At 36.9% G+C, this 16,638-nt stretch overlaps 1 protein-coding gene across 5 annotated transcripts in view; it reads right to left on the bottom strand.

Moving 5' to 3' along the window:
* Positions 1-8,928: 8,928 nt before the first annotated feature.
* Positions 8,929-16,638, bottom strand: part of phactr2 (phosphatase and actin regulator 2) — a 58,675-nt gene continuing 50,965 nt past the window's right edge. For all 5 annotated transcript variants that reach the window (XM_026938999.3, XM_026939032.3, XM_026939024.3 and 2 more), the window contains 5 exons: positions 16,449-16,504; positions 13,750-13,811; positions 13,015-13,152; positions 12,240-12,316; positions 8,929-10,259 (listed from right to left, as the gene is read on the bottom strand). In XM_026938999.3, coding sequence (XP_026794800.1) covers positions 10,244-10,259; positions 12,240-12,316; positions 13,015-13,152; positions 13,750-13,811; positions 16,449-16,504 — 349 coding nt within the window. In that variant the 3' untranslated portion in view covers positions 8,929-10,243. The remainder of the gene's footprint in view (positions 10,260-12,239; positions 12,317-13,014; positions 13,153-13,749; positions 13,812-16,448; positions 16,505-16,638) is intronic.

The following is a 16,638-nucleotide window of genomic DNA, read 5'->3' as shown; positions in this document are numbered from 1 at the left end:
AATATCCCACACAGACCAGGTACTGTGTACATTGCAATATCTGTCTGCTTGGGTCTCCAAAGTATCCATTGTTATTAGAAGAAAATCTTTCTGGAAAATTATACTGGCATTGTAATGTAATGCTGATTAAAGCTTGACTTGCAGAAGCACTGCAAGTGCATCCCAGCTTTGTGGTAGATTCTTGTCCAGTGAACGTATGTAACAAACCCAAAAACTTTATAATAAGTAAATCTAATAAAATATTATTAGGTGGCAATTGTTGTCAAGTATAAACATTAGTTCCCAGATTTGGGATAGACATTGTTTTGGAAGATAGCTCCCTTCCTTACTCAGTCACCAGAAAAGTTTCCAGAAAGTTCCACAGGCGGTTCTGGTTGAGACCAATGATGAACTCAGTTGAAGTAGCTGAGGAGCTAACTGTGCAAGTTCAGGAGTAATATAAAGTTATGCTTTTTGTTGTTATGTTTTGTGAATGATAATGACTTCTTTTAGCTTTGTTTGTTTGTTTTTCCAGTAGCTTTGTGTTTCAGTCTTTACAGGGACATAGTGGGAGGGTTCATACTTAATAAATAAATTATTTAAAAAAAATTCAAAGGCCCTTTCTAGACCACTCCCATGTCCAGTTCAAATGTGAATACAGACAGACATATTTCAAGCACTAAACAGATACAGATTACATTGTCACATTGTGTTACACCCCTAGGACACAGTATGCACACATATATGATAATGTACAGCGCTGTCTGTAAAGAAGAAGGAAGAAGAAAGAAGGACAGTAAATAAAATACCGTAAAAGTTTCTAAAAGAAACAGTTACTATGACGTTAAATTGCAGTCTGTCAGCTTTATTATATAGTTATTTATATCTCTGGTATTTCAAACTCTTTTCTTCCACATTTAAATGATGCAATGACAATATATCGTAAATATACTCATTTTTCCCTTAGTATATTGTGACTTTTACATCCGTCTGAATACCAGTAGTCATTTACTCACAGTGCACTATTTGATGCAGCCTTGTGCGATTATTTTTTATTGCATTTCATTTGTATCAGCATTAGGGCTACGCATTGATTTTTGAAGATCATTCCTCAGCAGGTGTGAAGTCCATTTTTGTCGTACATCTTAAATGGTATAGAATGTAGTAAGAACTTCATAAAACCTTTTTCAGGTCTCTAAATCTGTTCTAATAAATCTAAGAGACAGACCGTCTCTTGCATCTCTTTCAGGTTTATGGCAAATTTAAATCATGAACAGTAACCTTACTGTCACAGCTTTCTTTCCTATTCTACAAGCACTGAGGTGCCGGCAATTCATCATGATGTAAAGATGAAGAGATAATGTGCAAGAAGAAGAATGAAATAGTTTGGAAGGTTTATGGTGCCTGTGACATCAGACTACTGCCCTTATAACTATAAAAATTCTTTAAAATGAAACTTAGAAAACGTGCACTTAACCATTTTCATTTAACCATTTTCATTTCATTTCATTTAACCAATAGCTCATTTTCATAAGTTTTTTTTTTTTTGCTGATGATGGCTGCAGTATTCTCTTAAATAAGTAACAGGTTTGAAAGTAACGGTTGAATTTTTTTTTTAGCTTAGAATTAGCAAGTACACAAAATGCAGTTAACTAGCATCCATGCTATAGGCATGAGGATATTAAAGATGTTCTTATGATTGTATTTATTTAATAATTTGGGTAATAATCTTGAACTTTCAAAGTGACCTCTTCAGTCAATATTACAATCTCCATCCTACATTTTTTCCTACACATGGTTGCAGAGGACCCTGAAGCCTATCCCAGGGAACTTGGGGCACAAGGTGAGGTACACGCTGGACAGGGTGCCAACCCATTACAGGGCACAATCACACACACTTTACAGATTTAGAGATGCCAGTCAGCCTACAATGCATGTCTTTGGACTGGGGGAGGAAACCACCAAAGCACATGCAAACTCCATGCACACAGGGTAGAGGCAGGATTTGAACCCCAATCCCTAGAGATATGAGGCAGACATACTAACCACTAAACCACCGTGCCCCTCACAACCTCGTTAAACGTAAAGCAAAAATAACTTGAGTGAGAACTTTTCTTCTTCCCACGATCTTCAGAAAATTCGGATGACACAACTTCCTGTTTGAAAATGTGCCTTGTGGAATATTCCAAATATTTCATAGCGGCGAATGTGTTCAGGTAACAGGGTTGAGTGAATGGTGTGGGACTGAAATGTACATTTTTCATAGCCTATAATGAATGACTCGTGGAAAATGATGTTTTATTAATGTTATTAAAGTTGTGCTGTTTTATTAATTTTTTTCTAACTTTTTATCTGAAATCCGCACTTTACCTGTGTTTAAAATGGCTTTTACCCTGCCGGTCTATGACAGATGTTTAATTTATAGGAAAGATGTGATCTAATTCATCAGTCAAGCTTCTCATTTATTTAATGAGTGAAACTATTTTTTTTTCGTTTGACTCCTCCGGGCTGCAGGAGTCACATGGTCTTAAAACATAGATCTGGGTAAAATATTAATGATTTTTTTTAAATCATTCTGTAGGAGTTAATTGAATCCTGCAATTCTCTATTACATATGGAGGTCATTCTGGTTTTAACAGCAGTGCTGTAATGGAAGTGTGCTGCTAGCTATTTCACATGTTTAATTACTTACTTTCCCTGGCCCTGAAAATAAAACCTTATGTTTTGCCTTCTGTGACTAATTAAGAAGAAAGTGAAAAGAAGGACAGATGGGATGGCTTCCCTGACAGTTTGTTCACAAAGTCAAGGTCTATTTCAAGCTCAATTAGATATTAGATAAGTGCTTATCGAGTGTTTCATCTGGATTATGTTTTATGCAGCCTGAAAAGAGAGATCACGCATCAGCCACACTTACAAGCCTGCATTAATTACACAATGGTGTTGTCTAAGCATGTTAGAGGTGCTTAAAGGGCATAACTGGTCTCTCTAGGTGCTATTTCCCAAGCAAATGTGGTGTAAACTCTCATTTGGAACGAAACTGCATATAATAAAGTGGGAAAAGTGGGAGTGGTGGACTTGTGGAGAAAATATACAGTACGCTTAACCCCTTAAAATCCTAGCTTATTATCCAGCTATTCATCTTACAACATACTATTCAGTAACCATGCATGATTCTGTAACTACATTGAAACTAATAGGTAAGGTATGGGATGTAACTAGCTCTATGTAGAGCTGCTATAGAGAACTGGGAGGAGTTTAAGGGGTTAAAATGAATACTACAAAGAATTATACACTTAATATGCATTTCACTTTATTGACTTACAGGTCCTGTATAATTACCCCTCATACTGCAACAGACTGTTTTAGAGAATTACTTTGTATACCAGTGTTGCTATTTTCCCACTGCACCTTCACACGGTGCAGCAATGTGTCTCTATCAGCATGTGTCTTAGTAAGGCATAGAGCCCCCATGAGCCTCCAAAACAGCTTCAGTGTGCCTTGGCACAGATCTCTGGAACTGTATTGCAGGGATGAACACCACTGTTCCAAAATCTATTCACTTGATGTTTTGATTATGCTGGTGGAAAGCGCTGCCTAACACATCGTTCCAAAATCTCCCACAGGTGTTCAAATGGGTTGAGATCTGGTGACTGTGGAGGCCATCACATATCATTTACATCATTTTCATCATTTTCATCATTTTCATCAAACCATTCAGCGAGCCCTTGTGGATAGTCACATAACAGAGACACTGTTTTTTTCCTTTAAATTTGTCACTCGTGTGAATATCAGAGATGTGATAACAGGTGTAATGATAATAGTCACAATACTCTCACATAATTACAGAGTAATTCATCTCCTTACTTGCATTATGTGATGATCAATGTAATTAAAATGCTGAGAATGTTAGTCAGCAAATGAATAGATTTAAAGACCATTAAACTGTCACTTCATAGCACTGTTGAACTTTTAATGGAAACCTAATTTCCTAATTCTGGAGGATTTGTCTAATATATTGAGTGGAAGATAATTAACCCTCTGCTATGTTATTGTCAGCTTGTATGAACAGAAATGTCAAAATAAAATCTAATATACAAGTCTACTACAAGAAATGTGCAGGTATGAACTTTTTAAGTTGATATGCTTATACCACAGCACTGCTGAATTCTCGAATAAGAAGGTGTTGAATAATTTTCTATAACATAAATGATAGGTTTATATTAATGTACTCATTCTAACAGTGCACCAGGATTAAAAACATGCTATTATTTAACAAAGTAGTATGTCTAATCTTTGATATGGTGAAGCTTTCTGTTAGGAGAAATTTATGGAATATTTATGGAAGGAGTCTTCAGTGTCAGCATTTTGCAATAGTCAGTACATTTTCTGATGTCCTCATGTCTTTCTTGTTCCTTGGGAACCTGACAAGCTGGGTTTTTTTTGTCTAACTTCAAGAGAAAGAAAAAGAGAGGCTGGTGAGGGAACGACTGATTATAGCTGTTATAATGTAAGTGATAACAGGAACTAACATATTCCCTGGATGTTCCGTATCTTTAAATGTAACTATAAATGGTAAAAGCATGATGTGTTGTTCAGTAATAAATTTAAAAATTGTAACTGCTGGCAACTTGCTGTAGTGTAAGAGGAATAAAACACTTTGGGATATAGTTATAGAAAATGATCATGCTCTGTCATAGTCCTTAATTAGCACCAGTAATTGATCAATAAGAATATAAAGACTTGCAAAGTTCCATGTAAGCCTTCTAATCATATTACAAGGTTTATTATTAGTGCAACTATAGTAAAATACCCAGGAGAACTTTTTGTGACCACAGTCATGTTTTTTTTTTACAGCAAATACTTAAAAAAATTGGTTTATGTTCCAAACTCTTTTCCATCAACATGATAGAAATGATGCAAGTAACATGTACAACAACAACCTGACTCTGGTTACTTAATGAGAACGGTTTTTCAATGAGAATGTAGAAAAATAGTAATAATTTTATTGGTCAAAACCTGTAACCCATCTAACCAATACTGACTGATGATGTTTTTACAATATTTTTTTCACAGAAATTTGTAAAGCAAGCAGAATTGAGTCTGACAGCATAAAAAGGTTTGTAAGCAAGATAAAATTGATCAGGAGTACACAGTTTCCACCTAGGAGAGCAAATTTCTGTGAGAGCAGTCTAATTTTGCTTTTGCTCATACAACCTTGGCCAGCAAAGAGCAAATCTGTGGAGGAGCAGGTTAAATCTGAGTGTGAAAATGTTAAACTATTGCTATATGCTAACGGATTAACAACCATGTGCCCGCCCCCCTTTATTTTTAATGAACATTTGGCAGTAAACGGCTCAGCTCTCAGCTCTATGGCTGGGTTAAATATTACTTTGTTTAATAGTCACTTTGGATAAAAGCATGTACCAAATAAATCAAAATATAATATAGGTATTACATTTTAACTAAGGAATAAATGAATAATTACTCTATTACTGTATATACAGTAAGTATGTACTATGTACTGTACATATACAATTTATAGGAGAAACCATGGCTCTGTTATGCTGGAGGGGTTTTATTTTGTTGCCATGGTTTCTGTCTACTTGTCCCCATACAGACCACTGCACATCACTACAAAATTCTTCTTACTGATCACCTTTATCCTATGTTGAATCATTTCTATCCTGCTGGGTGTGGTGTCATTCAGGATGACTCTGCCCTTATGCACAGTGCACAAGGGCTCACTGAATGGGTTGATGAAATCATTCATCAATTAAAAAGGATGAAAATGCTATAAATCATATGCTATGGCCTTCACACTCACTGGATCATAACTCAATTGTACATGTATGGGAGATTTTGGAGTGATGTGTTAGGCAGCACTCTCCACCACCATTGGAGAAGAACTCCCAATTCCCATTGGGAAGAAATACTAGAAATTTACTCCAGGTGTGAATGTTCGTGAATATGTGTGCATGGAGCCGTACAATTGACCAGCAACCCATCCAGGACGTATCCCACCTCAGGTCCAATGTTCCTGGAATAGAGCCTGGATCCACCGCAACCCTGACCAGGACAAAATGGCTACTAAATATGAATGAAAGAATGAATGAATATCTAGAGTAGGTGACATTTTCTTGCTTAAAAAAATTATACCTGGTTCCAGTGCTTCTTGAACAAAGTTTTTTTTATTGATGGTGATAATAGTACATTTTCCTCAGCACTAATAACCTGTCGTACTTGTAAATCATTTACTGGATAACTGGTCATATGAAATATCACCACGTCTGAGCCACAGACTGGGAGCCATCTCAGTGAGCTCCTACAGTAATGATTTGAGATCGTATGTGTGTAAACAGCACTAGAGCGAAAGCTGACCTGAACCCTGCCTTTCAAGACAAACAGAGAGCTCGACACACACCATCTGTGAAGCAGAGAGCACAATTAAGGCTGAGCACTTGTGCCTTTGTTGGCCTGCTACACAGCTTTATAGCAGACCTCCCATTGGAGCGCAGCCAGCCGGACATCCTGATGCATTGCTTTCCTCTCCAGTGCCCAAGCAGCTTTCACAAGCTCAGTGCAGTGCAGTGTTTGGATTGCTAGCACTTTATCACCGATAAACTTCCAAGAACTGGAGGAGGAGGAGGAGGAGGAGGAGGAGGTGAGGGTAACGGTGGGCTCATACAGTAGGCCATCTGCCAGTTCCAAACAGCTCAGTGTTGATAAAGCTATAAATAGCTGAACTTTAAAAATGAGGAGTGAGGCTTGGATGTGCTGAGGCGTGTTCCACAAAGAGTATAGGAAATTTTTTTAGTGGCCTAATAAACCTAAAATTGAACTTCTTACACATACTAAATATATAATAAAGATTTTAACCCCAATTATATTTGCCTAATATATATATATATATATGGTCATATGATATATATATAGTCTTTTAATTGAAAACAGACATTTTTTTTCAGTACTTCAATAAAAAATATACAGTATTCTGGGAAATGTTAAATATATGCTCAGTTTATGAATCAATGAATCAAATTATCTTTTTCTGATCACTTTATAATTAGCACTGGCAGGCCTTCAATAGGGGCAGGTGAGGCAGAGCCCATCCCCTGTCCCCCCATAACAAATTTTAATCTTCATAAACTTCTCATTGGACAGAAAAGTTAATGGGGTTGGCAGATTGGACTAATTTAAAAATACTCCACAACTGCCAAGCTTTACATCAAATATTTAGTATTAAATCTAATAAAATGCAGCCGATGTACAGAACTATTTCTATTCTAAGGTATTTTGCAAAGATTGGGAGAGGGAGAGGGGTTTATGGAGTGGATAATGTCCGTACATCAGAAATGCGCATGCACCACGGTGACCTTGTTTCCCATGCAAACAAGAAACACAGGTGAACAAAGATACGTACAAAATCGCTCAAAATAAGCTGTTAAACTATATACTGAATGACTGTATGTTGCTCTCAACTTTCTATTATAGGATTACTCCAATAGATAGTAGCCTGTCAAGTGTAATAGCCTCTCGTCTTCAACTGATTTGAGGCTATGTCATTATTAATGTCATCCAGCTCCACCAAAATCTATAGTGACAAGCCGCTGCTTGTCACTATACATTATTAGGTACATACATTATTAGGTACATTATTAGAGGATGACATGGTGCCAAACACGTACCCACAAAATCTGAGGGCTGAGCTTATTATTCTAGATAGACTGTTAGAAAATGGCTGACATTACATGTTCACTGAGGGTACTTCCATGTTTCTTGTATTACTTTGATTCATTCAGAGGTGTGAAATTGGATGATATTCTTAGATGCAACCATGTACCCATCCATATTCATGACTCACACCTCAAAAGATATGCAGAGGCACAGGAAAACAGAAATAGATGTTCCTATATTCCACAGGTTCTCAACCCTGGTCCTGGAGTATCCCCTGTTCTGTACATTTTTCATGTTTTCCCTGCTCTTATACAGGGATGGTTGTTAATTAGAGTTTGTGAACCTGTGCTGTATGTGCTCAATAAAGATTAGAAAAAGATTAGAAAGATATTTCCACCATCAAAAGGCCACATGGGTCTCCTATAACCTCTACTATAAAATGGACCTGCTGACAGTTAACAATGATATTTTACTGTGTTTGCAATTTCATCTCTGTTCCATGGAACTGAGTCGTGTCACATTTTTTACCAGTTGTCTTACCATCTGCTCAGTGTATCCGGCTCTGAGCTGCCTTATTAACCACTAAAATGATTTGTGGAACACCAGCAAGACTTAACATGAAATTAATATCACTGATTTGTGTTCAGTACCACGGAAAAATATCAGCCCTTGGAGTCAATGGTGTAAATTAGTAAGGCCTTCTGGTCTGATTCAGTTAGATCTACACAAGCCTAAATCAGGCTGTTCAGAGCAGTCAGACTGTGTGTACCTGAGTGGTGTGATGTTAGAACCTCTTTTTCCTGGTCAGGGTCACAGTGGATCCAAAGTCTATCCTTGGGACACTGGGCAAGGGATGGAAATAAACCATGGATGGGATGCCACCATTGCATCACACACACACACACACACACACACGCACACACACACACCTTTGGGCAATTTAGTACAGCTAGTGTAGCCAGTGCACCCACTTTCATGTTTCTGTGAGGTGGGAGGAAACTGGAGAACCCAGAGGAAACCCAAGCATACCTGCAGAGAATATGTGACCTAAGACACAATGAAGTTCAACTTATAGAGGTCATTGTGTAACTACAAAATTATATAAATTGTATGTAAAGACTCATCAGCAAAGATGATTTTAGGTTCTGCATTGAGTGATGAGTTCACGAAGGTCAGGATGTAAACCCAAATCCACTTATGTTGAAAAAGATGTGAGTGCTTTGTTTTCTTACACACAGAAAGAGTACAGTGTAGTAAACCAAACAATCAGTCTGCTTTACAGCATATTGGATGTATTCACATGTATTATATGCACATTCTGTACAATAACTGATTAAAAATAATTTAAATATTTCTCCATGATACCTGTTTGCAATGACAAAATAATACTCCCGACCTCTCACACATGTACATTTGTGGTAACATCGTCTTATAACAGTAACGTAAAAAATTTGATCCCACAACATATCACAATATAATGCAGTATGGCTATGCTCGCAGCAGCAAACAGATCTGGAGTTTTTCACCCGTTTGGGTGCAATGAGAAGTAGGTGGTGCAGAAGTGAAATGATGAGATGAGGCTTGATTTGTGGAGAAAACCACAGAGAACACAAACAATCAAATACAAATGCAAAAATGCGACTATCTGTGTAAACCCAGCATGTTGAATAGTTGAGCATTTCCCATAGTCCAAGTGGAGTAATGGAGTGATGATTCAGCCCTGTTGTAGTCAATACAGCATTTATAATGTACAGCCTGTTTTGCCCAAGGCCAAATCAATGGAGACAATAACTATAAGACTATAAAGCTATGAAAACTAAAGAGCATCTGCACCACATATGCTCGAATGGAGCTGACACCCGAAACAGCTTATTAGATGGAATAGAAAAAGGCACAAAGCAAATCAGATTTCCTTTACAACTGCTACCATTCATAATAATAATAATAATAATAATAATAATAATAATAATGTGAATAAACATTTGTAATTGTGTAAAAGACTTCCTGTTTGAAGTTTCTTAAAGAAATGGTATGAGTTCAGTGGGTGACTATCATTTTTAAAATGCTTTTTCACATGCATGAATATTCACAAGTAATATGGGACTTCACGTTGTAACACTGTTATAAAATCAGTCATACGTTTAAAAAAAAAAAGCCATGTCCTCGGCACAAAGACTTACAGAATGGTGTGTCGAGAAGTTACTGTATATGCCATTACATGTCCTGAGGCATACTGGGAATCCTTCAATAAAAAAATCAAAGAAAAAAAAAAACATGTCATCTTGTCCTTAGTGTGTGCAAACAAAGCCAGGGACAGAGCAAGGCACCTGATCATGTTTGTTCTTGCACAGACGTCTCTCTCGCTGGCATTTCAGCTGTCCTCTATTTCACCCAAGTACTAGATGATGTTTAGAGACACAATGACCGGAATGTGTCAGTGTGTGACACAGAGCTTGACTGTTGGCCCCACTGTGGATAATGGAGTGAAGGATCCGGAAGGAAGAGGGAGAGAGAGAGACAGAGAGAGAGAGAGAGAGAGAGAGAGAGAGAAAGAGAGAGGGGAGAACGGTGCAGGCGCCATTCCAGCCTCTCACGGACGATGGAACCTGCCAAGGCACAGAGGGAGCGGACGCTATTTTAACACAATCACAGTGGGGAGATTGAGAAAAAAGATCAAGCCAAAATTTATTGGAAAATGAGGCAGCTTTCCGAAGAGGAAGCCAATAAGCTCCACTTAATCAGATTTAATGAGAAAAGATATATTACGATAAAAAAAAAAAATGCAGCTCAAATAATTGTGTAAATCACAGAAAAACATATCTACCATGCCTTGGAGATCATTAAATATAAATATATATATATATATATATATATATATATATATATATATATATATCATAATTTTGTTTAATGTGATCATGAGATACTACATTGAGGTCACAAAATCATAATGCCTGGACATGGTTTACTTTTTCAATTAATTTGTTTTTTACGTACATATATTAATGAAATCATGCACTTAAGTCTCAGCAAAAAGATGAAAAAATGTGCCCATGGTTTGATGGATAATCTGTCCAAGCAAACTGGGGTTTATATGAATAGGAAGTATAATAATTTGATTGAAATGTAAATCACAGAATGACAGAATAGTGGAAATAGTGGAATGGAAGTAATAGTGATGATTTAATATCCCACCGCTTTAAAGAGAAATTTTTAAATCGTAAAATGTGCTCACTCACATTATACAGTAAAATAAAAGTAGAAATGTTTTACTTTACTTTATATATGTTTTTGTCAGAAAAGAATCAGAAGCAAATTTTATATCATCTGGATGCCAAAATGGACAAACAAGGAATAGTGAAAACTTGCCTGTCTGAATTATAATTAGTTACATTACAGAAACAGATACTTTAAAGCGTTAATATTTTCAATTATTTTAATGTTAATAACTGTGTTAAACTCAACAACAACTGTTCAGACAACACAGAAACCCTTCTATTAAAGTTTTTCTGTACCTGAATCTATACATCTAATCTTCTGTCGCCTTAACTGATTTAAAATCAATTTTTAAAAAAAATCAGTGTATTGATGATAGTAAGACCTGTCTCCCTTTAATATACTTGTTAGAGTTCATCATGAGAGAATATCCTCTACTCAAAATGTCATGAATAGGAAAGGCTCTCAAAATATCTCCATAATACGTCCCCATACCAAAATACACTTTACTGAAATTATACTGTATATTCAACATTGTTGTATATAAAAGATATATTGACACCTTGTTGATGAGAGAGGTCAGAGAAGAATGGCCAGACTGGTTCAAGCTGAATGGAAGGTTATGATAACTTAAATAACCACTTTTTACAAACTGTGGTCAGCAGAAAGGCATCTCAAAATGCATAGCATAACAAATCCTGAGGCGGGTCAGGATCCACTCCTGTCAGCTAGACAGGATTCTGAGGTTACAGTGGACACAGGCTCAACTAGACAGCTGAAGATTGGAAAAATGTCAACTGGTCTTTTTTCAAAAATCAGCTGCCCAGTTACAGTGCATTGCACTGCTAGATATGACATATTTAGAATATTAGAAAATATAAAGTCAGATCCAGAAACATTTGGACGCTGACAAAGTTATTGTTAATTCAGCTGTCTACCATAGTATACTGGAGTTAAAATTAAATAATGTATATTACATAATGTGCAGACATTCAGCTTTAATTTGAGGGTATTTACATCCAGATTGGGTGAACAGTGTAGGAATTACAGCACTTCATATATGCCCCCCCCCGGTTGTAAACCGTTGTATTTTCATATACTATGCCTGCTTGAATTGAACTGTAATTTGCAATGTCAGATTATTTGTTAAAACATGTGCAGGTTTTCTTTAAAGGAGAACCGATATTCTGCAAAACATGGACGTTATTTAATAGAACCCAAAGTAGCAAATTACGATCTCAAAAACTTAAGTTGGGCACAAACATTATGAATTATTTAAATAAACATAGTATGTCATGACTACATCATACTTGCAAAATGAAAAATAATTCATTTTGTGGCTGTACATACGCTGCTATACACTGACTCACCTGGTAAATTGCTTGCTCTCTTCATGAACTTCCATCTCTTTGCTTTTAAACTCGTTAAGTTCCTTGCGTATAGCAGCCTGCCAAAAAAAAAAGAAAAGTTTGTCCACAATTCATCCAGAAATAGCATCGAACCAAAACTTTTCTATCCCACTTTATCCCAACTCCATTTAGTCCTTCAGTTAATAATTAGTTAATAATTGCATGTTGAAATTCACATGTACAGAAATGACAATCTGAGCTTTCCACTTATGCCAAATGTCAGTATCACAATGTTAATGACAACTTGCAGGGTTTTTTTCTAAATTTACTAGAACATATCTTTGTAAACATTTGGTTTACATATATTTGGTATAAAAATTCTGTATATGAGTTACAACTTTATCACAATCAATACAATCCATTTTGATTAACAACATCAAAGTTACATTTTTTTTAATCTGAAACATTTTACCTTAACACTTAAGTGCAATGGCCAGTAGATGGCAGCACGAACATATGATACATATTACAAAACACAGTATCGTGTTATTACAATTTCTGGAATAACACAAATTAACAATGAGAAGTCAGCCCTAAATTAACTTTGGTTATATTTATGGGGGGAGTTGCCCAGTGAGCTGTCTGTGTTTGAGTTTTCCTCTCCTTCATCTTGGATCCTTTCAGTTTAACAGTGACACAGTGACAGGTTCTATATCCTCCATTTATACCATGGACTTGATGGTTACATTATAAACAATCAGAGATGTATGAGAAAAGCAAGAGGTGAAAGTCTCACTTTGTCTGCGGGTGTCAGCCTGGTCCAGGGCTTATCAGCACGCCGATCATAGGCTTTCGCCTCAGTCACCTCTACATACTCATTAAACCGCAAGATCCTCCGTGCTACTAACTCGGCGACTGTGGGCCGGAGACTCAGCTATAGACAAAAACAAAAAAACACAACAAACAGAAATGCTCTGAAATGTTCTATAGTGAACAGTATCAAGTTTATCTACAAAAATGTCGTTAATTAGTTAACGTAAAGGCTAAATCCTTTAGACAGCAAACTTATTTAGTTTCAGGACTAACTTTTCTATACGTGCAACAGCAAGGTAGACAGCGTGCGCAAAATGACAAAGCTTCATTACTTCAGAGATTAAAAGGGACCTTTTTTCCCCAGTGGCTCAACATATCATTGCTCTTTTACTTAGAAGGCATAGCTAACTATCAACTTGAGCTCCATACACACAAGACATTCAGTCAGGTAGCTATCCTCAAAACATACGTCATTCTATATGGATTCACTTCCACATCCACCAGATGGCGCAGTGTACCACAAATACACTCTGCTCTAGCTGATGACAGCCTGGATTCTTTGCCATTAACTTTAGAATTAATAAAGTGTTTGAGACTAATAAAAAAACACTTAATTACTGAGGTTAAACCTCAAAGGATTAAAGACGAGAGTTTTAAATGTAAGTTTCATTTGATAAAAAGAGAGAAATTAAACTACACAAGTTGAAATGTGTGATACCTTCCGAGAAAGCCGCCTTTTAATTTCTTGCTTGGCTTCATGCTCCTCTTCCACATTCTTCTCTGCAGTGATGGAACAGAAAATAACGATAATAATTTAAAAAAAAAAGTCTCACTCTTATGTTATACCATTAATGCTATCGCTGTGATTACAGGAACTTATACAGGGTGTCCCAAATGTCTCCATATATAGAGGAAATTAAACTTTTTTAGCAAAATGTCTTCCCAAATTTTTCATACTTAGTTTATATATATATATATATATATATATATATATATATATATATATATATATATATATATATATATATATATATATATATATTTTTTTTTTTTTCAGATAGCCTTTAAGAACGCCTTTGATAAAAGAAGAACATATAGAAATCATTCTCATGGCTGGATCGGGAAGCTGTCGCAGGGTTGCAATGGACTTTAACAGGAAACATGGCAAGCACATCACACACAACACTGCTGCCAAACTTATTAACAAATTCAAAAAGACTGGAAGGGTTGCAGACCAACCGAGAAGTGGACGTCCACGAACATCCACTGATGAAGGCACAACCGATGTGGTGCTGACGTACACAGTCCCCTACGTATGGAGACTTTTGGGACGTCCTGTAGTATTAACCAGCAACATTCAAATTCATGAAGACAAAAGCCACATAGCTCACACTATATTTGTTCAGGTATAAAACTGACATAAACAGTATATTGCGATTATACTGCGATTGTGATATGCCTTACAATACATTACTACAATCTGACGAAGCCGGGATGCGTCACCTGCAAGATGAGCACAAGTCTGAGTGCTTCATAGTGTATAATTTTAACAAAGCAGCAATTTGTAACCTCTTAAACCCTGATTCCTGTTTAAAAGACTACACGTTTGAGAGAACAGAATTGCTGATAATGACAAATGAAAATCTGAGTGGGACAGACTTGATGATATTTTTCCATGTTGAATGCGAGACTTAGTCTCAGCCTCCAGCCTAAACATACAGCCTGAGTGCACTTCAGTGGTCGAGATCGAACGGACACGCTGCTTCTTCCCCATCAGTCACACTGCATTAACCGTCCACCAGCTTGTTCACTTCCTTTCCATCTTAACACCAGTGCTTAGAATAAAATGACATTTTGACCATGCTTGCAGCTCATTCTCTGCTTCATTATTCTTTCCTCTCTCAGTATGAAATGTGTGAAATTCGGGTGATTCAGACCGCCTTGCATGCTCTTTGATCCTGGCTATTGTAGATGCTTGGGCTTTCATGTAGCACAGGCGAGTAATTACAGTTCTCCTCCAAGAGAAATAGGAACCTGACAATGGATTATGCAGTTCTGTAAAATACCTCGGCAGGTTTCATATGCAGTTTTGAGGGCCCTTGATGAAAACAGCCAAAGGTCTATAACAGAGCTGAAGCCATGTAGGTAGAAGAGGGCTCTTACTCTTTCCAGACAGTTTTAAGATTTTTTAAAGTCATGAACTGCTTCATATACCAATGGTCACTGTTTTAATGCCTAGGGTCGGAAGTTGGATTAGCAGACCAGGCCGGTAGATGGATTAGCAACTCTACATTGCAGGTGTGAATGAGTGTGTCAGTGGTGCCCTGCAATGAACTGGTGTCCCATTCAGGATGTATCCCCACTTACACTTACATTTATGGCATTTGCCGGCTGCCCTTATCCAGAGAGACCTACAGACGTGCTTTGTAGTCTCTATCAAAACACATCCTCATGCTAATTCTCTAGGTCAGGGAGTACCATCAGTCTAAAAACCCCGTTGGGGAGGTTAGTACAGTATGAGAACAAAGTGCTAATTTAAAGTGCTTGGCGAAGAGATACGGCTTTAGTCACTGTCTGAAGACAGCCAGTGACTCAGCGATTCCCATCTTACGGTCAGTGCTCCTGGGATAGACTCCGGATCCACACTGACACTGATCAGGATAAAGCACTTACTGAAGATGAATATCTAGGACTTAAGTCGATGTCTAAAGTCCTATATGTATATCCTGTCATGAGATGTCCTCACAGTTAAAAAAATAAAAGAGAAATTATCCCCCCTCTTAGACCCACATTGTTATGTGATGTAACGTAATCTGATATGTCTACTGTTAACTTTAAAGAAAGATTAATTGACCATTACAATCTGTTGACTCTCGTTTAGTAGGTTGGTTCGTATAGGCTGCCATATTTTTTTTTCATGTATAGTGAGATTTTTGCCTTCCAAGATGAAATTATATGTAGTTTCCTTTTCTTTAGGTCACTTACAGAGCCATTTAATGACATTTGGGGAAACTAAAAGACTAGAAATGAGCTTAATGTGGCTATATTTTGAAACCCCTCACTAAGAATATCCATGTAATTTCAATACTTTTAAGGTCTGCAAATGAGCATCTTTAAATTTCAGATTTCTAAACTTTCCAGACCTGTGTGACTCAAAATGAACAAAGCAATACAGTTTGGCACTGTTGTCCATGATTCACTGGATAACAATGATTAATGCTAACTCAAAAGCCCTACATCACACTAAATCAAAAATCTTACTAAAACAGCAATTAAAACTTTTTCTTCAACCCAACACAGTGTCACAGCGATTGTTAAATCACATCTGTTAAAACCCTTCTACTGCAAACAGAGAATTTTCATGTCAGTATGATCATGTTCTCATGGACATGACCTGGAAAACAAGGGCTTACTCACGTTTCAGGATGTTCCTCTGCTCCAGCTCTTCAGTGGTGGGCCTCTGGCTGAGTCGTCTGCGGTGAGAGAAGACAACGTGTCACTCACTGTGCTAATGACAAATCTGGAGATTAAATATAGAGAGCCAAAAAAAAATTGTACTGCTACTCAATTTGACCTGACAGACTGCAAGATACCCAGTCAGGACTAC

This window comes from Pangasianodon hypophthalmus, chromosome 3 (assembly GCF_027358585.1).
Source record: "Pangasianodon hypophthalmus isolate fPanHyp1 chromosome 3, fPanHyp1.pri, whole genome shotgun sequence".
Lineage (NCBI taxonomy): Eukaryota > Metazoa > Chordata > Actinopteri > Siluriformes > Pangasiidae > Pangasianodon > Pangasianodon hypophthalmus.
The sequence above is the reverse complement of the archived record's forward strand: the minus strand, read 5'-3'. Positions and strand labels throughout refer to the sequence as shown.